Raw genomic sequence first — 25,484 nt, forward strand, 5'->3', positions numbered from 1 at the left:
AGATAGGAATAAAGTCTAGGCTACCTAGGAGATTGTCAGGGTAGATAGGATTTTGGAATGAGAGAAAAATTGAAGACGCAAAGTGTTAAGTGAGGTGCTAAATTGATTCATTCAACATTTGACCCTTCTGTATTGAGTCACCCACCACATGCCAGCCTAGTCTAAGCACTGGATTAACTATTAGTAAGGATCTTCAAAGATGGTTAGAGGTAGAATTGTCAAGGTATTAACAATGGGGCCAGACTGCACTCTAGGCTGAGGCCATGTTCAGGCTAGACCTTACAGCGGTCTAGTAGTCCACATTTATGAAGTTAGGGAATTTTGGTGTTTCCATAGACTTTGACCAGAAAGGCACTAGAAATTACATTCCAGGACTTCTTTTTTTCTACCATGGAATTAAAAAAACATATCATTTAAGTAGCTGGTCTCTGAACTCTAAATCTGTGACTAAAAATTAGACTGTTGAAATTGAGTTTACAAAACACAAAATAGATCATAATCTTTATTACTCTCAGGGCTTGATTTATAAAATAATGATAGCTTTAGGTAACGATAAATTTTTAATATATTGATCCTGAGTTTCTTAAAGTCTTTTCTTTTGGAACAGTCTATGTGGTAAATAAAGATCATTCACATTTCTATTTTAACTTCTAAAAAAAGCAGTTTACTGGAAAAATTTGAATTTGCATATGTTTCACGTATTCTGTTAAAATCCATCTGAAGGAAAGTACTGTATGAGATAATTTGTTAGATCATTCACAGATGTTCTTAGACTGCTGAATACATAGTTAAACTAGGATGATTCAGAAGTATATCGTAATCACAGTAGAATGTGTTGGTTCTGTGTGAGCAGAGCTTAGTAGCCACACTATTTTTACAGCTTATACTTTTTGGTTGCACTAATTGTTAAACGAATTGACTTTTTCAGTTGTCTAAAGCCTTTATAAATAATCTAGATGTTAGGTTGAAAGTGTTTTATAACATAGTAGACAAAAGCATATTTTATTAAATATATATTTTCAAAGTCATATTTTCAAAATGACTTTGAAAGAGTAAAAATCATGTCCTGTGAATAGATGAAGAAATTGGATCTGTTTGGAGAATATAAAATTAAGGCAGGCAAGAGTTGCATCTGTGGACAAATCTGTTTTTTCATTATGTGAGCATTTTTCACAGAATGCCATTTTAGGGCTATAGTACATACTCAGTACAGTAAGCCATCCTGGAAATTCTGAACTTCTTCTGGCAAGGGACTAGGGGAGAAAAATTATAATGAAACTAGGACATCAAAGTGTTTTGGCCAGTAGAAACAATTTGATCCAAAGAGAAAAAAAAGACACTCACTTGGGATCATTGGTTAAGAGGGAAAGCAAGAGTGGAAAATTGGGTATATTTATAGGGTAAGAAAGTATTTGAATATTAAAGATTTCGATAATTTTTGTAGACATCAAGGTTATTGAAGAAGTGAGAATTAAGTGATGTTAATACCAAACCTCTGCCTATACTAAATTATTATTAAATATGATTGACTGATTAAAGAAATTATAGCATCTCGGCACATAGACCTGCTTTTTAAATTGTTGCTCTTTTTAGTTTGTTACAGATTTCACTCACTATTAGGCAATTGATTAAGTAAGTTGTATTACTTAACCAACAAGCATAGCTAATATTACAGACTTTGAAAATCAATATTGGTAATAAATTATACATCAGTATTTCTTTTGTGTGGTGGTTTAGCAGTAGTTCGTAGTGGTTATCATCACAGACTCTGGAGCCAGACTATCTGGGTTTACACCCAAGTTTGCTATTTCTAGCTGTGTGACCTTGGGCAGCTTCCCTTTGACTCAAGAGTCCTCATGTGTAAAAGAGAGACAGCATGCTGCCTGCCTCAGGGGGATTGTGTGAGAAGTGAGTGAATTCATTCATGTACAGTATTTAGAACAGTATTCAGTATTTAGTTACTGAAAGTCAAAGTTTGTTGTGGCAATGGGTGATGAACAGTGATAAAAATGACTTTGAAAGAGTAAAAGTCATGTCCTGTGAATAGATGGAGTTGGATCTGTTTGGAGAATATAAAATTAAGAGAAGACAAAACTGATATTTTCAACTGAAGAATGTTATGTATAGTGGACAAAGAAGGCTTGTTTTATGTTATTTCAAAAAGCCAAACTAGAACCATTTGGAAGAAGCTATTTAGGGACAAAATTTGAGTCAATAAAAGTAAAATGACTTCTCAAGCAGTGTTTTCTACAGTGTGGTACACTTGCCCCTTGTGGTACCTAAGATGATTTTTGATGGTGCACAAATACACATTAAAATAAACACATGACTATTACAGCTTAAGAACGTTCCTTAGAAAATACAGAACTGGCAGAAATCTATGATGTTACAGTGGTGCTAGGCTTGATTGAGTCCATTAAAAAATAATACATAAATATGAATATAGTTGTTATGAAGATGAGGCAAACATTGTAAAGATTTTGTGATTCTACCTTTCTAATTAATTAGCATTATGGCTAAACATGTAAATATTCCTATAAGGGATAAACAGGGACTGGAATAAAGGTCAGGAAGTTGGTCAAAACCGGTAAATCTATGAACTACCCCGGCACATCCTTTAACTCTGAGCCTCTGTTTACTCAGATATAGAAAAAGTTATAATCCCACACCTGTATGTCTCATGAAATTGTTATATTAGATTTTTTTTTAATTTTAACAATAAAAAATGCCATAGAAACGTAACTGCAAATAGGCTCCTATTTCTGAACAGACCATGTTCCTCAATTCAATTAGACATCCAGCTGAATTGACTAGTGGACACTGCCACTATTGAATAATTCAAATTTTGTAGAAGAGTCCAAATTTAACATCCAGAAGTACTTTAGGGAAGTCACATTATATAGGAATGGGTAGATTGTCTAAAAACCAAAGGATTTACTCTCTGATGTTAGAATGACGCCTTTAATGTTTCTAAGTGTATAAATCTTATACTTTTAATTATCAGTAGTAAAAAACAAAATACAAAATTTTGAAAAACACCTTGTTTTCCATAGAAGTAAGGAGCAATACAAAATGATGTATTTGAGTATTTGTTTCTATTACTGTAGGAATTACTGTACTCCCTTCACATGTCTCCCAAGGAAAATAGCTTACATTTTTATTAGTACATATGATTTTTCAAAAGGAGAACAGATCGAGAAGTATGGGGAAGGGGTGGCATTAGCAAGCTGGTTTGAAATTCAAATTTGTCGTGATTAGCCACATACAGCCATGTTTGTAATCAAGAGCTTGCTCTACTTTGGGAGGAAGTTATGTGTATCTTTTAATTAAGAAAATTTACTCAGTAATGAAATTGTTTTAAGTGTATTAAGTTATGAAAATAGGAAACTTGAGTATGCAATCAGTTCATTTTTTTATGCTGATGGAAGTAAAGTAGATAGCAGCAGATTTATTTTGGATATTGAAAAGGATTATGATTTGGGAGTCATATTTCTCTCCCTGGTTTTGGCTTTTTTAGAGCAAAAAATAAGAATGTCATTAGTTTCACACCAAGAGAACTTTAACCTTTAAATATTTCCAGCTGATTTGGTATGTTTACCTATCCCTTCCTCCAGCTGCAGTAATTCAGGTACCACAAACTATAGCTAAGAGTCAATATATAAGGGCACAAAGGTCCTAAGGAGAATGTTAGAATTATCCTGTTTCTTTTTTAGTAGCTGTGGGTTAGAATCTAAATAAGATCATTGGTAATCCAGGACCAAAATGTAAAGTTCCTTGTATAAGAAAGGTCTTCAGGCTTTTCTCACATCGTTCTTATTACCTTCATTTAAAACAAAGAAATATATATATGTGTGTGTGTGTGTATAATACATATTTTAACACACATGCATAATATATATATATTTACACATGTATGTTAAATAGACAATTCCTCACTTTTTCTAAGGTTTTATAAATTTATGTAACTGAAATCTAATATTATAAATACAGTGTTTTATACAACAAATTATTTGCTTTTTTTCTAAATCATATTCTAAATGAGTTTGGGAGGAACATATTGTTTTAAGAAGTCTCTTTTAATTAAAACATAATGAATACTAGACATTTAATGATTTTTCTTTCTCACTGAGGATTTCTGATAATTCTGATTCAGTTGCAGTGGGACATATCCCTGAAATTCACATAGAAATATCGGTAGAAAAAGTGAGTACACATACCACTGCTTAGCGTGGTGGTAGCAGATTGGTTATTTCCGTGACAGGGAAGAGGAAACGTTTCACATGGTTTAGCTTCATCTGCAGTCAGTTCTATTTTTGGTAATGTAAAGACTTGGAATCTGAGAGTTGTCCAAAAAATAAGTGCAATAGCTCTTTACAGGATTCTAAAATTCCTCAGGTATGAGATAGTTGGAGAAATTTTCTAAATAATGTGTTCAAACCTAGGACTGACATGAAACCTAAGATGTTGTGTTTGTGCATATTTTCACTATTTTCATATTGAGTAGCCTCAGCTAAGAAGCATAAACTGGTTATGATGTCGTTAATTTTCTCAATAGATCATGAATTATGTTACACATTATTATTTCATCATAATTCATAATTTGACTTTAAATTTGATTAAAACAGTTTCATTTGCTTTATAAATGTTTGACCCTTTACAGCTATGAATGAAATTCCCCAAAGCAAATTTATATTGGATTAATGCCATTAGACCAGGCCTAAGGATAAGCAGGAAGCCCAGCTCCTAAGACATGCTGTGAAGTGTTTTGGGGCTATTGACCATTTCCATGCTTAATGCAACTAGTAAGACTTCAGGGGATTCATTCTTCTATAGCCTGTTCTTGATAGCTCCTTTTATTATTCCTATTGTCTGATTTTCCATAGTTGACTTCCATCTCTTTGAAACCCTGTTTTCCTTAAGGCCTATATAACTTTTAGAAGACCTACACAACAAAATTCTAAATGCTGGTTCCACCCCTACCCTTATCCTAAACTAATATATAGGTCAGGTAAGCTATATATAATCTATATATATACAGATTATATATACAGAAACACACACAGAGGTAAGCTATGTATAAACTAGTATACAGGTCAGGTAAATCTGCCAGACTTTGAGGTAACTGGACGTCATGGACAGGTTTAAGTCTGCAACAGATTATATAACTAAAGACAGTAGAATGGCAGGGTTACTTTATATAAAAGACTAATATTTATTGACTTATTTCTTGAAGTATAAATGATTAAGAGTTTTCAAGTTTGATTTTCCTCCTTTTTATTATAGGGAAACTACTGCTGTATCCTAACCTTGTAGGCACACTTCTTTATATTAAAGCCTTATTAGTATAAATTTTTTGTTTAATTTGGTAAAATCTCTATAATAGGATGTATTTAATGACATGAAATGTTTTCCTTTGATCTTTAAGTTTTATACCTTTGGAGAAACTACATTTCTGACAACTTTTAATATATATTTTGATTGGAAATTTTTCAATATCAGATTTTTCCCAGGCCTAAAAATATCCATGAACATAAATTAAGATCTTGATTTTGACAGTCATTTTTGGTTTACTGTTAATTCCAGAGTGGAAATACTCATTGTATACTCAGATTTGGGGGAATGAGTTATTTAAAAACAAGTTGCAAATTTTATCAAGCTGGTACTTTCTTATGAAAAATAAATTGCTGTATTTTTTATCCATGAGGAATTATGTAAACTGCTAATAACATAGGTTGAAATGCTTTCTGCTTTATAGTTTTACAATATTTAACACATGTACTATTCTTCAATGATACTAATAATAATTTGTATCTAAATCCCTCTTACTCCAGATGTAGAGACATAAGCGCTTAGTTAGCTGTTATAAATTGTACCAAAAAGATTGAAAGCATTATTAGCTATAGTACATCATTAATCATTTTCAGCTAAGCAAGTTTGAACATGGATTTATTTCTTTACATTCTATCTAAACTCTACAGGCTTCAGAGAATGAATTTAATGTTGTTATATATTTTCATTCTTCTGTGTCTTCCATTTACTTTTTCCATGCAGGGCTTGGTATAAAGTGATTTAGATCTGAATTACTAGTTGGACAGTATATGCTATATCACTATAATAAGTAGAAAAACAAGGATTTAATTCATGTTATTTCCATTCGTTGGGAAAATTATTTGAGATGCTATTTAACCATAAAGTGTTACATATTCTTATCCTGATTAGATGAAACAAATACTTATTCATGAATTTTAACACAAATGAGAATAAATTATATTTTTCCTGTTAATTTCACAGTTTTTATACAGTTCAGATGATACATATATGAGTGCATTGTAAATATTAAAACACCATGCTGATGTTATGTGATGACATTGTGGTAGCTCTTAAGACAAAGTAGCACTAATTTCCAGATGCCCACGTAGCTTTTGTATATGTGGGCTTATTTTTAGTTCTGACATTTTACAATTTGTCCTTTGTTTACATGCAGCAAGGAGTTATGGGCGAAGACGAGGTAATTCATTTCTGTTTGCTATGGTATAACTCTTTCTAATTGGGTTTTACTGATCAATGTTATAATTAATTATCCCAGATTTATTATGCAATGTCTGGAAACTCACAGAAAAAATTGTATTTTGATTTGCGCACTTGTCAAAGTTTTGAATCCTAAATATCTTAACCTTTAAAGTACATTTTCATACTAATATGGTTATTTAATAAACTTTTCCATTTTAAGCTGTCCAGATTTTAACTGTTTTTAAATTTATTTGTGTATCTTTTAAAATAAACCTGCTGTTTATAGTTTTTTTAAGAGATTTGTTTAATAAATACTAGTGAAGGTGACATGCTCTCTCAATCTGTAACTGATTGTCTTATCTATGATATGTAATTTACAACTCTAGTTTATTAGTTTTATGTTTGACCCAGTTGAAAATGACAAATACCAAACAGATTACTGTTAACACTGATATATAGAAATCATGTTGCTAATATTTCTCTGTGTCTTCTAAGAATATAATAGTTTCTCTCTCCCTGTCTCTAACCCCATACACACACACACATTCTTTTTCTCTCCCACAAAAGTCTTCCCCTCTGGGTTCTTGTTATCTTAAGGAAAAGGCCAGGACTATATGATACTGTGCTATTCAGCTTCGTAGGAAAGCAGCTGACATTTTCCATGGCTTAAACTTTGCTTTTCTTTTTCATGTGCAGAAATTGATGGGGAGAAAGGTAGATGTGATGATGGGAGAGATGAAGCAAAAGTAACTTTACACAAAAAAAAATAATAATAATTGTAGACTGTGACTATAATATCAAGAAAAAGCAAAAATTTCTCCTTTTAGATAGGAACTTGCTACTACTCATATATATTTCTGTCCTCTGGGAGCCGTAAAGATATCCTCTACATCATAACTGCCTCCCAGCATTGGAAGAAAGATCTCACATGGTTTTTTGTTTGTTTGTTTGTTTTTTGTTTTTTGTGGTACGCGGACCTCTCACTGTTGTGGCTTCTCCCGTTGCGGAGCACAGGCCCCAGACGCGCAGACTCAGCGGCCATGGCTCACGGGCCCAGCCACTCTGCGGCATGTGGGATCTTCCCAGACCGGGGCATGAACCCGTGTCCCCTGCATCGGCAGGTGGACTCTCAACCACTGTGCCACCAGGAAAGCCCCTCAGATGGTTTTAAGGCTTTTGGTAGAAGCCTTCTATAGGACAGAACTGACAGTTGTCACATTTATATGGCTTAGTTTGGGGGGGTAACAACTGAATTTTCCTCTCAAATTACATGGCATTAGTAATTATTTTAGTTGGTCCTCTGTGAATATAGGACCAAATTACATGGCATTAGTAATTATTTTAGTTGGTCCTCTGTGAATATAGGACCTTTTACAATTTTGGATTTGATGGTCAGATGAAAATATCCTGTGATAAATCATAATATAAAAAAGAATATATATATAATATATTATATATAACTGAGTCACTTTGCTGTACAGCAGAAATTAACATTGTAAATCAACTATACTTCAATAAAATTTTTTTTAAAGTTTATCCATTAGAAATAACTATTGAGAGATTTTGAGTTTGAAAGTACTTTAACACACTAAGTAATAAAACATTAAAAAAAAAAAGCCGCATACCAAAGGAATGACTCAGAAAGAACTAGAAGTAGCCTGGCTCTCTTCCTATTTTCTACTCATTTTTTCCTCTTCCTATGCTAGATGTTATATCAGTATCACATCAATAACCTTTTAACTACCAAGGACCCCTTTTATGGGTTTCATGTTTTAGATTTGGTCCATCAAAGGAAGTACATTTATTCATTTATTTAGTCATTTTTCTTTTCTAAAAAGAAATCTCATACACATCAGATCTGTTGATGTGGGATGTGTCACACTGAGTTGATATAATTTTTGCCAAAAAATAAGACATTGTTCTTTACCAGTGCAGTGGTGGGTGGACAGTATTATTTTCTCAAGGCATGTTGACTTTATAATCTAGTTTAGGAAGAACTATTTTTTCTTCTTTTGTCACCTTTGACTCACCTTTAAGCTCAGGCACAGAGTGGCTATTTTCATTTAAAAGATTTCCCGCTTGACTTCAGTGAAACCAAATTACTACCAAAATGAATTTATATATTTTAATATCTTTAATAATGTCAACATAAGAACTTTAAATCAAACTGGCTACAGATATTAATATATGAAATATACCTTAGGAATAATCAAAATTTAATTATACTGAAAGTAAGAAAAACCAAAGTTTTTTTTCCCTGCTTTTCATTTGTGTCCTGCCCCAACTCCTATGTATTTCTGTACTGTGGGAGCCATAAAGAGTTCTACTTCAGTGCTGCCTGGAGGCCAGGATTAGAAAGGAGAAAGACTCTCACATCTATTGTATTTATTGTCTGTTCAATGTTTATTCCATTCTGAGAGTGAACATACTCGTCTGAGCTTGGAGTAGGGTGGTAGGTTGTGAAGGGAGGTGTGAAATGTAACTTAAACTCTATCTCTCAATCTAAAATATTTCTATTATTGCAATCTTCCCTTTAATAAAGGATTAAAGGGCTGCTCTACTCCAGAAGGAGTAAAATTATATAGAATATTTTTTAAAATAACAGAAATAAAGAACCTCCAGTATTTTAGTTAGTGGTACTAAACACCACAAAGCAATCTTTTCTAGCAGACAAGCAAAGCTTTAGTTAGTAGATTTTAGTAGATTATATATGGAATGAGAAGATAAGAGAAATACTTTTTAAAGAGAATGAAAATATGGAGGTTTAATTAGAGTGGTTGGATTTATTCATACTGTATATGTAGCCATTCATATTCATGTGCTATAATGAATAAGGAATTATTAATAATACATTATACTTAAAGTATTGCTTAAAAATTGACCTGGGATTTTCTATGATTAGATTTAATTTGAACTCATTTGACTCTTTTTTAACAGTCTTGTGAAATAGCCAGACTAAGTGTATACTCCCTAATATCACCACTACCAAACCCTTTTATGATGACATCAAGGCTGAAAATTTTCATCTTTGATAAATACTTTTTTCACATTTTTTATTGAATTATAATTTGCATACAATATTATACTAGTTTCAGATGTACAATATAGTAATTCAGTATTTGTGTGCATTACAAAATGATCACCATGATAAGTCTAGTAACCATCTGTCACCATACAAAGTTATTACAGTATTATTGACTTTATTCTCTATGCTGTACATTGCATCTCTGTGACTTACTTGTTTTACAACTGAAAGTTTGTACCTCTTAATCCCTTTTACAACTATTTCTATTTCATTTATTCCCCTCTGGAAACCTCCAGTTTATTCTCTGTATCTATGAATCTGGTTCTGTTTTGTTCTGTTTATTCATTTGTGTTATTTTTTAGATTACATATATAAGTGAAGTCATACAGTATCTATCTTTGACTTATTTCATTTAACATAATACCTTCTAGGTCATCCATGTTATTGCAAATTGCAAGATTTCATTCCTTTTTTTTTTCGACTGAGTAATATTCCATGGCATATATATACCACATCTTCTTTATCCATTCATCTATTGATGGACACTTAGGTTGCTTTCATATCTTGTCTATTGTAAATAATGCTGCAGTAAACATAGGGGTACATGTATCTTTTCGAATTAGTGTTTTCATTTTCTTCAGATAATACCCAGAAGTATTATTGCTAGATGGCAGCTCTATTTTTAATTTTTTGAGGAAATCTCTGTACTGTTTCCCATAGTGCCTGCATAAGTTTTTGTTCCCACCAACATTGCATGAGTGTTGCCTTTTCTCCACATCCACGCCAGCACTTGTTGTTTCTTGTCTTTTTTGATAACAGCCATTCTGACAGGTGTGAGTTGGTATCTCATTGTGGTTTTGATTTGCATTTCCCTGATGATTAGTGATGCCAAGTAGATTTTTGTGTATCTATTAACCATCTGTATGTCTTCTTTGGAAAAATGTCTATTCAAGTCCTCTGCTTATTTTTGTTGTTGTTGTTATTGTTGATAATCGAATTGAATGAGTTCCTTATATATTTTGGATATCAACCCCTTATTGAATATATCATTTACAAATACGTCTCCCATTTAGTTGATTGCCTTTTCATTTTGTTGATGATTTCCTTCACTGTGCAAAGCTTTTTAGTTTGATGTAGTCCCATTTGTTTATTTTTGCTTTTGTTATCCTTGCCTAAGGAGACATATTCAAAAAAAGTATTGCTAAGACCAGTGTCAAAGAGCTTACTGCCTATGTTTTCTTCTAGGAGTTTTAGGTCTTACATTTAAGTCTTTAATCCATTTTGAGTTTATTTTTGTATATGGTGTGAGAAAGTAGTTCAGTTTCATTCTTTTGCATGTAGCTGTTCAGTTTTCCCAGCACCATTTATTGAAGGGACTATCTTTTCCCATTGTATATTCTTGCCTTCTTTGTCATATAGATTAATTGACCATATAAGCGAGGATTTATTTCTGGTCTCTCTGTTCTGTTCCCTTGATCTATGTGTCTGTTTCTATGTCACTACCATACTGTTTTGATTAGTCTAGCTTTTTAGTATAGCTTAAAATTAGGGAGCCTAATACCTCCAGCTTTGTTCTTCTTTCTCAAGATTGCTTTGGCTATTCAAGGTTTTTGTTTTTGTTTTTATGGTTCTATACAAATTTTAGGATTATTTGTTCTAGTTGTGTGAAAAATGCCATTGGTATCTTAATAGAGATTGCATTGAGTCTGTAAATTGCTTTGAGTAGTATGGAAATTTTAACAATATTAATTCTTCTATGAACACAGTATATTTTTCCACTTATTTGTGTCATCTTCAATTTCTTTCATCAGTGCCTCATAGTTTTTAGAATATAGGTCTTTCAGCTCCTTAAGTTTATTCCTAGGTATTTTATTCTTTTTGATGTGATTGTAGGTGGGATGTTTTCTTGCTTTCCCTTTTCTGATAGTTTATTAGTGTGTAGAAATGCAACAGATTTCTGTATGTTAATTATTATGATAACTGTCAGAGAATGGATGAAATCTTCAAAGCATGACCAAAAAGAAGCCAGGGTAATACTATAAGACAGGGTCAACAAAGTATAACCCACAAGCCAAGGCTTCTGGTTTTTTAAACAAAGTTTCATTACAACACAGTCATGCCCATTCAGTTACTTTTTGTCTGGTTGCTTTGGAGCTACAGTGATGACAGTTGAGTAGTTGCAACAGAGAAATGTATGGCCTACAAAGTCTAAAATATTTACCATCTGGCCCTTTACCGAAAAAAATTGCTAATCCCTCCTCCTCAAAGAGACTGACTTACCTACTCTACACTTATACCCAGACATAGCAATTTTTAAAAGAAACAGAATTTTAGTGAACTTAATTATAAAGTAAATATATTATGTCTAGACATTAATTTACAAAGACATACAAGGTACTAGATTTTAATTGGTTGTTTAAATTAAATACCTTATTCATTCTCTGTGAGAAAAGGACAAACCTATTATTGGGGCAAAATGCTTTTAAGTAACAAATGTACCTTATAGCTCCTGTCTCAGTTCTTTGGAGAAACATGTGTGATAGTGATTCTGTCTGATTAAACAGATGGTGCCTGAGAGAGATCAGTCCTGGACCTACTTTTGTTGTTTTGATAGTTTTTTTAATCCTTGCATATGAAATAAAAATCATACCATCACACTGGTGGGTTATTTAACCCAGTAGAGTGGCTGCTAGGATCTTGAGGATGGGAGGAATATTCATTCTTAATAATAATAGTTTGTTTTGTGTTTGCTTTTATTTTTAAAACAACAATCAGTACATAAAAGTATAGATATACATTGATATCAAAGAACCATGCTCAGCTTTAAGCTATAAATTGACTAATTTTGTACAAATGTTTTCTTTTCCTCTCCTGGTAATATTAGTTTTCTTTTTTATTCATGAACTTGATGAACTTTACTGAGAAGTATATCGATTTTTTAAGTGTTCAGAGAGCCAACGTTTGCCTTTATTGACTCTTTTTTTAATGTTAGTTTTCTGTGTCATTGATTTTACTTTTTTCATTTCCTTGATGCTACTCTTTTTGTATTTAATTTATTATTTTTCTATCTCTTCGTGGCAGAAACTAGGATTATTTAAGTATTTCTTATTTTCTAATATGCATTTAAAACTATAAAATTCCCTGTAAGTATGAAAATTTTCCTCTAAGTAAGTAACTCTTGCTACATCCCACAGATTTTATATTGTGATTTCATTATCAGTCAATTTCATTCTTTTGAGGTGTAAAACCTGAAAATATAGCCTAGTTTCAGAGCAAAAAAGGAGAAAGGTAATTTAATTTTGGTTGAAAACTGTTGTAAATATTTTAGTCCAAATCACTTTATGATCAAACTCTACTTTTCTCAACACATATAATTTTACCTTTACTGCCAGTCATTTTCATGGATCATTCTTAGAAAGTATGTTTAAAGTACATGGAAAACATAATTATTAACTGGTTCTCCTTTTATTGCCATGTTGATTTGGGTTATAGGGGAGGATAATTGGAAAGGTAAAAAATATTTTTGTTGGTGATATATATTTAGTTAACTCCTCTTTTAAACGGGTATTTAACTCTATAACTTTTATGGCTTCTAGAAGGAAAGTGGTCATGATTTTCCAACAATGAAGATTCTTGTTAGTATGGCCAGTATGTGACATATTCCTAGCCTTTCCATTACATCCTTCATTCAGCTGAACTTCGGTTAATAGATTCTAGACATATAGATTATAGATTTTGATAGTTATTTTACTAACTGTAGTATTTATTATAATTAGAAATATAGAATAATTCATTAATATATAATGAATATTCTTACAATATTATAGTTAAGAAAAAATTTTAAGTCATTTTGAGTCACTTGTGTGACATTGCTTATGTAGTGATTTTCTTTGTCACTGCATTCGATATTTATACTTAAGTATTGCCATGTCTGAAATAAGTATAAAATTTGGATTTGCCATTTTAATCAAAAACTAGTTAATGTGCATGTTGTTTCTCTACCTCATCTTATTCCTTTTAAAATATACAATTATTTACTTAAAGTCCAACCATAGAAAGTTGAAACAGTTATTCATAATTAATATTACTTTTGATGGCTCTTGATGAGGTTCATTTTAAGGAAAATAGTTTCATTTTGAAGAGCTTTCTTTCCATTGATCACAAAGAATATTGACGTTTTTTTCTCATTGGTCCTTATTCCTGATAGCAAAGGTATTGGGAAAGCTAAATATCCAGAGTTACTCAGTGAACGTGGGTATCTTTCAGAACATCTTACTTAAACTGAATTTGAATCTGCAGAATAATTTGTTTCCTATACCAAATATGATCTTTCTCCCTGATTTTGGTCTTATAAAATTAAAATTCTTATTTCTAACATCTAGCTAGCTATAGTTCACAGACATGTAGCCCCTTCCTTCTCACCTCAACCCCAACTGTATGCAGGCCACAGAGTCTAGCATCAGGATTGCTACAGAGGATTATACAGGCTGTGCCCATATGAGGGTGGGCTCAGATGGGGACTGAAGTCCTAGAGGGGGTGCCTTTTTCTGTTTTGCATATGTGCAGAAGCACATATTTACACATATGTATGTAAATATGTGCATATTTACACATGCAGTAAATTAATTCAAGGTCTTATATGCAAGTATTACTTGGTGCTTTTGTCCTTACTTACTGTAGTCTGCAAGTGGTTTTTAATGTCTTCTTATCTGTTTAGTCTGTGCCGTTTCTTTCTGCCACCAATTTCTAAAAGGTTTCTCCTAAAACCTTTCTTCTAAAAGGTTACACATCCAGTCTACCCATCCCCATACATCAGATTCTTGCTGCTTTCCATAAGAAATTGAAGTGATTTAGTGTTTGTTTGTGATGTAATTGTTGTCATATGACCATGTTTATTTCTAAGTCATTCCTCAGACAACTTCTCTCTTGAATCTAGGTAATTAAACCTTTAAACTCTCTGAATTTTCCTTAATTTTTTTATGCCTATGTCGCCTTCAATTTTAAGCCTTTGAATTTGTTGTTGCTCTTTTTATGCCTGACTTTAATTTATCATTTTCTTAGATCCGAGATTCAAGTTATATTTGTTCTTATATTTTAGGTCGTTCTTCCCTCTTTCCAATAGATGATGGCTTGCTGGATGATGGTCATAATGATCAAGTTGGTGTTTTAAATTCACCCACATGTTACTCAGCTCATCAAAATGGAGAGCGAATAGAACGTTTCTCTCGAAAAGTTTTTGTTGGTGGTCTTCCTCCAGATATTGATGAAGGTAAAATGATGATTTGGCATATAAAAAAACAAACCTGAAATATAATGTGAATGGGGATATGGAGTTTTTTTTACCTCTAGAGATTTTCAGTTAAAATGGATATCCATCTCTGTTTAAATATTTTGTCACCTGTTGAAATATAAAGATAATTGAACAAATAACTTTTTTAAGTTTGTTTCTTTAGTTTATATCTTATGCATATTATTATTGTGAGAATTTTTTGTAAATAAGATTTTCATCTAGTTCATCTCCCACTTATGTTTTTAAATATAGAACATATTTGAATACATTAAACTTTTTTATGTATTTATTTAAAACTTTTTGTATGACTATAACATGCATGCATGCACACACACATGCATGCACGCACGCACACACACACACAGTGAATTAAAGGTAACCAACCACAAAACTTTACCTGTAATGCATGACAGTTAAAAATTCAATTTCTTTAAGTATAAATGTGCTTTTAGAAACACATAAGAAAAGAGGCTATAAAACCCAAGCAAATAATGAAAACAGTACATAAACAGGAAATTTAGGTTATACAAAGACTAATAAGCATATGTAAAAATTATCATGTGTAATAATAACAAGAAAAATAATTCAAGATTAAAAATACAGAAACTAATATTTGCAAAGCTGTGGGAAATCTGCCACTGTCATTCACAACTTACTAATAGAGAATATATTGCTACATTTTGGGAATTTTTTCAGTTGTGATTCAAATATCCACAAACTTATTCTATGTATTAATCAGTATAATAAAGTTTCCATGGGATAAAATAACCTAGAACATGTCATTGGATGTGACCTGTATGTCTTTCAGTGAAACTGCCTGGCATGTATCAGACCCTAGTATATTTTAGAAATATTATAGCTTTACATGTCTTGTTTCAGCAGCCCTTTTTTCCTATAATATTTTACTTTATCAAGCAGTAATGGATCTCTTTATGGATCTTTAACTTGATATAATGTTGGCATGTTTTTCAAGCCAGTGATATTTATGATTTGCTATACTATAAATCCATTAGTGTCCATACATTAGTATATAAAATTTTAGAAGTCACACTGAATTGATTATTCTAGCCATGTGCTACTTAAAAACTATTTTGATTAAAATAGCTATTAAGATTTATGTATCATTTTAGTGAGGATATTAGACATGTTTCTAGTATTTATATTCTAGTTTATCTTAGGCTATTTGGTACTTTAAATTTTTAAATCTTTAAAATAACGTATAAAATATAGGAGTTTTTTAGAATGAATCATTAAAACTGATTCCTAATGCATATTATTGTACTTTTTTAAGATGAAATAACTGCTAGCTTCAGAAGATTTGGGCCTTTGGTAGTAGATTGGCCTCATAAAGCAGAAAGCAAGTCCTATTTTCCACCAAAAGGTAAGAGATTTTTTTGTTAATATTTGCTAGGGAATAAGTTATATGAGAGCTAATTTTCTCTGCCTAAAGTATCATTCTAAGTAACTTGGGTACAGACATATAATAAAGTTTCTCTGATCAGTGAAATTAAGAAATGTGTGAAGTGAGAATAAAATATAAACCTATGACTATTTTAAGTATTGCAAGATATACATAAGTGTTCCAGATAATAGCAGATAACAAGAGAGCAGTATATACTCTGTTGATGAATTCAGATAGAGAAGAAAATGAATGGTCAGAAAAAAACTCAACTACATAAAGAGATAAAATGTGCAGAGGATGCCTAGTTGTGTTACTTACATATTGCCAGGATACTACTGTGACTGGTCACTAGAGGACAAGAATCACAAATTGAGTGCACATTCATTTGAGCAAAGCAATGCTACAGTCAGTGGGAACAGGAAGGATCACCTCACCCGCCCGAGTGGGGAGGGGAGGCAAGGGGAGAGAAGTGAACATGAATCCAGTCAGTCAGATTGCTAATGGCACATTCTCTGAAGTGAATAAAAGAAAGGGGAGGTTGAAAGACTAAGACTTTACTTTGAATATTATTGAAATGTAATTTTAGAAATGAAAAAACACACTATTCTCATGGCTGAGTGGATTTTCAAGCCTGGAAAAAAGACTCCAGTAGATCTATTGAATAATCTGATTTTGGCTCCAGGAAAGGAAACATGTTAAGAGTTATTGGCATACAAAAACTAGCTAAGGAATTCTGGTGATAAATTATATGAGCCGTCTCTACTTTTTGTCATTGAGAATTATAGAACTTCCATTAGTGGTTTATGTAGTTCCTTAGAGAAATGGAATAATGTGGTGATTTTTTTTTAATACCTTTAGATCTTATACTTACAGAATCCTTTGAACCAGATATTCTAGATCCCAGACCTCCATGAGAGTCTAGTTAGAGATATGGACCTGTTTCCATATACTCTAAATTTTCACATGATTTTGGAACTTACTGGACCTGGAGGTCCTGAATCCTTGGTGTAGAGAGAAAATTAGCTCCATATTGATGTAGATGTTCATTTCTTAGCTTAGTTTTAATCTGTTGTTCAGTGTTATGATCTTGTCCTTTTATACAGTTATTTTACTGAGTGTTCAATAAAAATGCCTGTTGGTTTCTAATGTTCCTGACTAAATTACCATCATCCCTTGTCTGGACTATTTCAGGTGTATGACTAGTCTGTCCACATTTCTGGCTATCTCCAGTTTTTCTCCCACAGCATAGCTAGAGTAATATCTGTGAAAACAATCTGATGGTGCTACTCCTTGCTTCCAGCTTAAAACCCATCAGTGGTTTCTCTTATTGTTAGGATAAAGGCAAAAATGCATTCTCCCTGCCAGCCCTCCCCATCCCATTCCTTCTCCCAGTATTGCTTCTTGTTTCTTTCTAGCTCTGCAAACTGGCCTTGCTCTCTCCTGCCTCAGGACTTTTATGTTTGTTGTTCTCTGGACCTGAAGACTTTCCCTGCCTCTTCATCTGTATATCTCCTACTTTTCTCAGCTTAAATATCTGTTGCTGGTGGGAAACTGTTAAGGACCCACCTAATGAGGTCAAATCCTCCTATTGTAGGCCCTTCTAGAACTGTGCCCTTTCAGAGCACTCCTCACAGTTGCAATATTACAGTTTTACAATTTTATAAATATGCTTTTATTTTATTAATGTCAGATTCTTCCATTAATCTCTCAGACTGTGTCTTTACTCATCTTTGTATTCTCAGTAATTCATGGGTTGATAGTTGCCTAATAAATGATATATACAACTATAAATACTGTAGGATAGTTTATCCTTTGACCTGAAGTAGGTGGGGGAAAGCTTCATTGAGAAATTTTGAACTAAATCTAAAAGATACTGTGCAATTTAGATAGATTGTTGTTCAATAGAGTTCCAGGCAGGAGTTGAAATATAATTTTAGAAAGGTATTAGAATTAGTTTTTGTCAAGACAGATACACATTTTCTGCATAGGCAGAAATGTAAGAAAGGTAGGTTGGCACTAATTTCATGAAACAGAATAGTTGCTGTCTTTGTTGCTGTTGCATTGTTATTGTGGTTTTTGTGGTAGTTGTTAGTTTATTTTCTCAAACTGAAAACAAGAAAAAAAACAACAAAAAATATTAGCAGTGGCAAATTATACTATTTTGGTACATTATAGTTAGTTGTACTCATTGCCAAAGACCAATGTTCCTAAACCTTGTGCTTTCAAGCATTTTTGTCATTGATGTAATTCATCATTTTCCATGGTTTGGAAAACACTGTGTAGAAGCATTCAGTTGACAGAGCTACCTTGTAATTAAGGTAATGATTTGAGACATTGGATACTGAGCCACACTTATACATACCTGTCCTTTGCAGTGAATAAGATTCACCCTATGTAAACATTAGCTTGTGCTAATAAATTCTAAAGAACTATTAGATGGTATTTTTGGTACGAGTATTTTAATGTTTAACGGCTTGCCTTAGCTAGATCATAATTTACCTGCCATGTTGCTTAATTAATTTTTGTGATACATTTTTTCCATAATAATCACAAAAATTATTAAGCAGTATTAAAATATTAATATCAGAAATTAACATCATAAAAACATAACATTAAAAATATTGACTTTAAAATACTATTTTAGTAAATCAGTCTTATATCCCCTCAATTATTACAAAACAATTACAGCTCTCAAAACCTTAGCTTGGGAACTTCCCTAGTGGTCCAGTGGTTAAGCCTCGGCGCTTCCAATGCAGGGGGCATGGGTTTGATCCCTGGTTGGGGAACTAAGATCCCACATGCCATGTGGTATAGCCAAAAAATAAAAAAAAAAATTAAAATAAAAAAACCTTAGCTTGTATCAAAATTAAATCCTTCACATAAAGAAAACCAGTCTTTTTTTTTTTTATTTTTTCAAGCCTATTTAAATTGTTTCTAGCAATTAAAAAGTTCTAAGATGTGGTTTTAATCTTGCATAATCATACCTTTGGAAGTTTCTATTTGTGTAGGTTGGCTTTATGGCTTATTTATGAAATCAGGTATTGTAATTTTATTAAAATGAAGTACTTTGTGTGTGTGTCACATCAGACCTTTGTGGCACTAAAAGCCATTGTTGGCAATAAGCTGTGTTTTTTGAATTCCTAGTAAAACATGACCTCTTACTTCCCATTGTTTAATGGCACAGACATGGTTGGCCTGATTGAAGACATCTTCACATTAGGACTAGATTTCAGTGCTCTAGGTTTTGTGCATAGAAATCTTGTCAAGGAAAAGGGGTATTGTTAGGTCATTTATAGTCATCTGCTGCTGGGAATTAATCACATAACAGTAAACTTGTAATGTAAATTTCGATGCCTTCTTTTTATAATGAACTCTGTTCTGCCTACTAGATACATCATATTTGATTAAAAATTGACAATTGCTTGTCACAAGGAAAGGAGGAGGGGCATATTTTCAAAAGGTACAGGAATCTAAGCAAGAACTTGGATCCCAAGTGCAAACATAGTCTCCAGGCTGTTTGACAAAAAGTGTTCTGCTGCTCATCCACCTTGAGACGGACTTGTGGACACAGAGGGGGAAGGGAAGGCTGGGATGAATTGAGAGAGTAGCACTGACATACATGCACTACTGTGTGTAAAATAGATAGCTAGTGGGAAGTTGCTTTATAGCACAGGGAGATCAGCTCAGTGCTTTGTGACCACCTAGAGGGGTGGGATAGGGAGGGTGGGAGGGAAGCTCAAGAGGGAGAGGATATATGTATACATATAGCTGACTCACTTTGTTGTACAGCAGAAACTAACACAACATTGTAAAGCGATTATAATCCAATAAAGATGTAAAAAATAAAATAAAATAAAGGTCTGACCTATCCTTAAGAAACCTGTTTCTTGGTTTAAATGAATTTATTTATTTATTTATTTATGGCTGCATTGGGTCTTTGTTGTTAGGTCTTCATTGCTGCGTGCGGGCTTTCTCTAGTTGTGGTGAGCGGGGGCTTCTCTTCGTTGTGGTGTGCATGCTTCTCATTGCAGTAGCTTCTCTTGTTTCGGAGCTCAGGCTCTAGGCTCACAGGCTTCAGTAGTTGCAGCAAATGGGCTCAGTAGTTGTGGCTCGCAGGCTCTAGAGCGAAGGCTCAGTAGTTGTGGCACCTGGGCTTAGTTGCTCTGTGGCATGTGGGATCATCCCGGACCGGGGCTTGAACCCACATTCCCTGCTTTGGCAGGTGGATTCTTAACCACTGCGCCACCAGGGAAGCCTGGAACCTGTTTCATTCCAACCTCCCTAAGGGAGTTTTCTTAGTATCGTTTGGAAGTTGTCAGGATGATTGTGGAATTTTCCCTCTACTTATGGAAATTCCTGGGCCTTTCCACATGTGCTGTTTTCCACCTGTCCAAAAGTATGCTCTAGAACTTGTCTTACCCTGAGGGCATTTGAAGGAAACTTCAACTCCTGCTAAGCTCAACTGGTTAATCCTGCCACAGTCTTTAAGAAGACAGTATCATAGGAGACCTTAGAGCTGATCTAGGTTTGAAATTAATCAACCAACTACTTATGTGACTGACTTTGGGCAAGTAGTTTAACCACCTGACACCTCAGGGTTTTCTTCTGTAAATTGGGAATAATGTTTCATAGACTTGTGAGAATTAAATGAAATAATTCACATAAAGCTCTTATCATAGTATCGGATAGTAAGTGCTCTATATAAAGTAGCTAGTTATTTTACTGAGTATCTCTTTTTGTGTGTATTCCATAGGATATTATGTTCTCCTAGAGAAAGTATAATGTAGTCCTACTTTATAGGTTTTTCATCTTTTTCAAAGGCATGTATTTTCTAAACCATACTGAAATTTGGGGTGAAATCACTTACCTTGACATATTGCCTCATTCTTATGGTTAATACAGGCTATGCATTCCTTCTCTTTCAAGAAGAGAGCTCAGTTCAGGCACTAATTGATGCTTGTATTGAAGAAGATGGAAAACTCTATCTGTGTGTTTCCAGCCCTACTATCAAGGACAAACCTGTAAGTAAATGCTACTCAAACTTTAAGTTACAAATGCAAGTTTTCCAAAAACAGTTTTGAAATGATCATTAGTGAAAAAATAAATAAACTACCATTTTGAGTTCAATTTTTTAAAATTCATATAATTTATTATATCTGGATAAAATATTAACAGTTTGTTTCCAAACCCATCTATCCAAAATTTTGAACAGTACAGTGGCACAAAGCTCATCAGCTATTAAAGGAGTGAGACCTAATACAGTAATGTCATTTTCTTCATAGGTTCAGATCCGTCCTTGGAATTTAAGTGATAGTGATTTTGTGATGGATGGTTCTCAGCCTTTGGATCCTCGAAAAACAATTTTTGTTGGAGGTGTTCCTAGGCCATTAAGGGCTGGTAAGTAGAATGTTAACAAATTTTGTTTTTTTTAAAACAATCATTTAAATATGAATTGATTCGGTACACATTTGGTACTATTGTGTACATGTCACCACTGGGTGGGTGAAGGGCAGATTCTCCTTCTCCAATAGTTGCTTGCTACAGAATTTTGAGACAAATTCTGAGAATTGTTCTTAAGACCATTAAGGAACTGGAGAATTGGACACTCATCTATCAATATTGATAGCTAACTCCAAACAGACTCTGTAAGAAGAATCCACTCAAATACTGCATTTATGACTTTCTTAAGTGTAACTCTCTAAGATAATGAGAATTTGGGGTCTTTTTATGGAGTTTGATTCTGATATCTGAAGAAGAAATACGGGATTTTTTTTAAAGACACTTTAGATAAGTGAATGATAAACTTATGTTCATCAGTAATCAGGAACCAGAGATCTACCAGAAGAGGTCATATAGGAACATAATTATAGATGTAAATGCCCGCCATACAAGCAAGTTTTATGATACGGTGTACCCTTGTGAAGTGTGTTAGCACCTTCCATCACTGAAAGCATCCTCTTCCAGTATGGGAGGTGCATGTTAAAGAACTATTCACACATGTAAATACTTACAGACATAGCTACTACAAAGAAAGACTAAGGGGAACAGAAGAGCATACAGCAAGGAAATGTGCTGTAATCTGATATTTTAAAGATACTTGTATTTGAGCTGTCATATAAAGATTGAACAGAAGGAGCAGGGTTAGGTGGTAGGAGGTTGTGAAGAGTGTTTCAGACAAAGGGAACAGCATATTCAAAGATCTTCAGTGGAGGGAAGCAGAGTGCCTCGGAGAGACTGAGGGAAGTCCAGAGTCACGGCCTAGGATATAAGGAATGAGGTGAGAGATACAAGAAGACATTGAAAAAGTAAATAGGAGTCAGATCATACAAGTCTAATAGCTAACTTGTTATTTATCCTCAGAGCAACTGGAAACCAATGAAGAGTTTTTAAGTAAAAGAGAGACATGATCATATTTTCATTTTTAAAAGACCAGTTTAGTTAATGACTTGTGGAGAGGGGAGTCAAGTTGAGAGTAGTTATACGTAGACCAATTTAGGAGCCTGTTTTTGCAGTCCAGGAGACAAATAGTGGTGGCTTGGGTTAGTGGTAGTGGTGGTGGTGGAAGAGCCAAGTGAACAGGTGTCACAGATATTTATAAGATAAATGCAAAGGCTGAATCTCAGTTTTCAGTCTTAAGCTACTAGGTAGACACTGGTACTGCTAACTGAGAAGATAAAGAACACTGGAGAAAGAGCAGGTTGGAAGAAGGTTGTGGTATTGGTTTTGAAAGCTAGTTTGTGCCACCATTCAGAGTTCCTAAGGAGAAATTTCAGTTAAGCCATTGGTATCTGCTATATTTTTAAGAGAATCACTCTTGCTGCTGTTTTGAAAATAAACTTGGGGCAGGAGGCAGAAACAAGGAGATAAGTCTATTGCCATGATCTAGATGAAAAAGAATGATACCTTGAAACAGGATGTTAGTGATGGAGGCAAAGAGATTGGATTCTAGATATGTCTTGGAAATCAAGTTCATAGGATTGCATACACAGTGGGGAAAAAAGAAAATAGAAAGGATGAAGCCAAGGGTCTTGAGTTGGCAACTTCATCTTTTCCATTGCTCACTGAGTCAGCAAAAACTCACTCGAGTAGGTTTAATTGGATGGTGGAAGATCAGGAGTGCCATTTAGAACATACTGAGTGATGCAGTGTCTGTTAAATATCAATATGACTTGTCCAGTAGACAGTTGAGTTGTCCAGTTCTTCTGTGGTGAGAGCAGGTGAGCTCTAGTACACAACAGAAAGGATTAGATTTAGAAAAGAGCATTATCCTATAGACTTTCACTTTAAAAAAAAAGTACTTAAAAATTGTTGATTTACTGTGTTCTCTCCCATTTGATGTGAACTACTTTTCCTTTTCAAGTGGAGCTCGCTATGATCATGGACCGGCTGTATGGTGGCGTTTGTTATGCAGGAATTGATACAGATCCTGAGCTAAAATATCCAAAAGGTGCTGGTCGAGTTGCTTTCTCCAATCAGCAGAGCTATATTGCTGCCATTAGTGCTCGGTTTGTTCAGCTTCAGCACGGTGATATTGATAAACGTGTAAGTTGCATATTGGGAAATCATTTAAGTCCTATCGTGAGGTGCTGATCCAAAGCTTACTACCCTACAGAGTTAATAATGTAATTCAAAAACCGAGTGTTTATTTTTCTATATTCCTTTAGCTCTTAAAGAGTATTATATCAAAATATCCCTGAAATGTAAAATTCTTGAGCATACTTTAAATTTTAGGTATAATACACAAAATATAAATATAATTTTAAAGGCAGTTCAAAAATTTTTATCAGCCAATAAGGTCTTAATATCCTTTTAACTATAGAGGCAGAGCTTGTTTTAAAAACTTGTACTGTGGAGTCAGACTACTTGGGATCCCATTTCCACCATTTGTTCTGTAACCCTGGGCAAATGAACCCTCTTTATGCCTCTTATTCCTCACTTATAGAATGGAAACAGTAATAGTATCTCTTTCACAGTTATTTTGAGGAGTAAGTGAATTCACATATGTAGAAGCACTTAGAACAGAGCTTGGCACTAAGTGTTACTTAAGTGTTACTTATTTTTGATTTATAAAATCTAAAATAAAAACACATTTTGTATATTTTCCTAAATATATGCAAAAATAAATATGTAAATAAAGTAAATATATAAGATGATTGTCCTAAACTTTAAAACATTTACTCTTTAGTAGCATTGCTTAGGTCATCACAATAAGAACTTTTAGGAAGTGTTATGGATGATAACTGTGAAAGCTACCCTATTGAATAATTTCTAATACTGATTACCATCTAAAATAAGAGAAAGGAGTGAACAAAACTCAATTGTTTCTATACAAATCTATCTCATGCTAAAATCTGTGAATAGTTCCTGAATAATCACGTTTACATTTGTAGTACAGATGAGATATACTAAAAATATGAGGTAAATTAACTTTTTTATACCCATTACCGTAGATATAACTTGAGTGAGTACTTATTTTACCAGTGTAACAGTTTCTTGAAGCTTCTTCTCTGAGGCTGTACTGTTTTGGGGGCAGGGGAGCTGGTTAACTAATACCCGTAGACCATAGACTCTAGAAGTAGTCCCCAAAATTTAATTATCAAATCATACCATTTAGAAAAGACGTACAGCATAAGTTCAGTTCACATTTGCAAAGTGGCATTTTTGTTTGCATTGTTACTAAAAATGTTGCCCCCCCAATAAAGAAAGAAAAAAATTAAGTAAGGAAAAGGGCTCTGCTTTTACTCAGACATGCTATGAAATTTTGTTTAACTGATTTGAACCTTAGAGTTCCTCTCATTCAGTAGTTTCCAACCTCCACTGCACATTAAAGTTACCTGGGAACTTAGGAAAACCTTGACATCTGGGTCCCATCCCCAGAGATTCTGCTGTAATTGGTCTGGGATGCAGCATGGGCAGCAGTAGTTTGTAAAGCCCCCAGGGTGATTCTGATGTCCAGCCATGCACCAGCGGTCCCCAACCTTTTTGACACCAGGAACCGGTTTCGTGAAAGACAGTTTTTCCACGGACGGGCGTAGTGGGGGTGGGGGGGATACCTTAGGCAGCAATGTGAGCGATGGAGGGGATGGTTCAGGTGGTAATGCGAGCTGGGGAGCAGCAGGTGAAGCTTCGCTTGCTCTTGCTCCCTTGCTTGCTTGCTTGCCCGCCGCTCACCTCCTGCTGTGCAGCCTGGTTCCTAACAGGCCACGGACTGGTACTGGGCCACGGACCGGGGTTTGGGGGCCTCTGCTTTAGACCAC

At 33.8% G+C, this 25,484-nt stretch overlaps 1 protein-coding gene across 7 annotated transcripts in view; it reads left to right on the forward strand.

Moving 5' to 3' along the window:
• The window catches only part of CPEB2 (cytoplasmic polyadenylation element binding protein 2), a 64,257-nt gene that overhangs the window by 32,434 nt on the left and 6,339 nt on the right, over positions 1 to 25,484 (forward strand). For 4 of the 7 annotated variants that reach the window (XM_030864233.2, XM_030864234.2, XM_030864230.2 and 1 more), the window contains 6 exons: positions 6,485 to 6,508; positions 14,634 to 14,804; positions 16,117 to 16,206; positions 21,130 to 21,248; positions 21,510 to 21,624; positions 23,588 to 23,769. In XM_030864233.2, coding sequence (XP_030720093.2) covers positions 6,485 to 6,508; positions 14,634 to 14,804; positions 16,117 to 16,206; positions 21,130 to 21,248; positions 21,510 to 21,624; positions 23,588 to 23,769 — 701 coding nt within the window. The remainder of the gene's footprint in view (positions 1 to 6,484; positions 6,509 to 14,633; positions 14,805 to 16,116; positions 16,207 to 21,129; positions 21,249 to 21,509; positions 21,625 to 23,587; positions 23,770 to 25,484) is intronic. The other 3 variants (XM_030864235.2, XM_030864231.2, XM_030864237.2) reach the window with 1 other exon arrangement.

Source organism: Globicephala melas, chromosome 5, assembly GCF_963455315.2.
Source record: "Globicephala melas chromosome 5, mGloMel1.2, whole genome shotgun sequence".
Classification (NCBI taxonomy): domain Eukaryota; kingdom Metazoa; phylum Chordata; class Mammalia; order Artiodactyla; family Delphinidae; genus Globicephala; species Globicephala melas.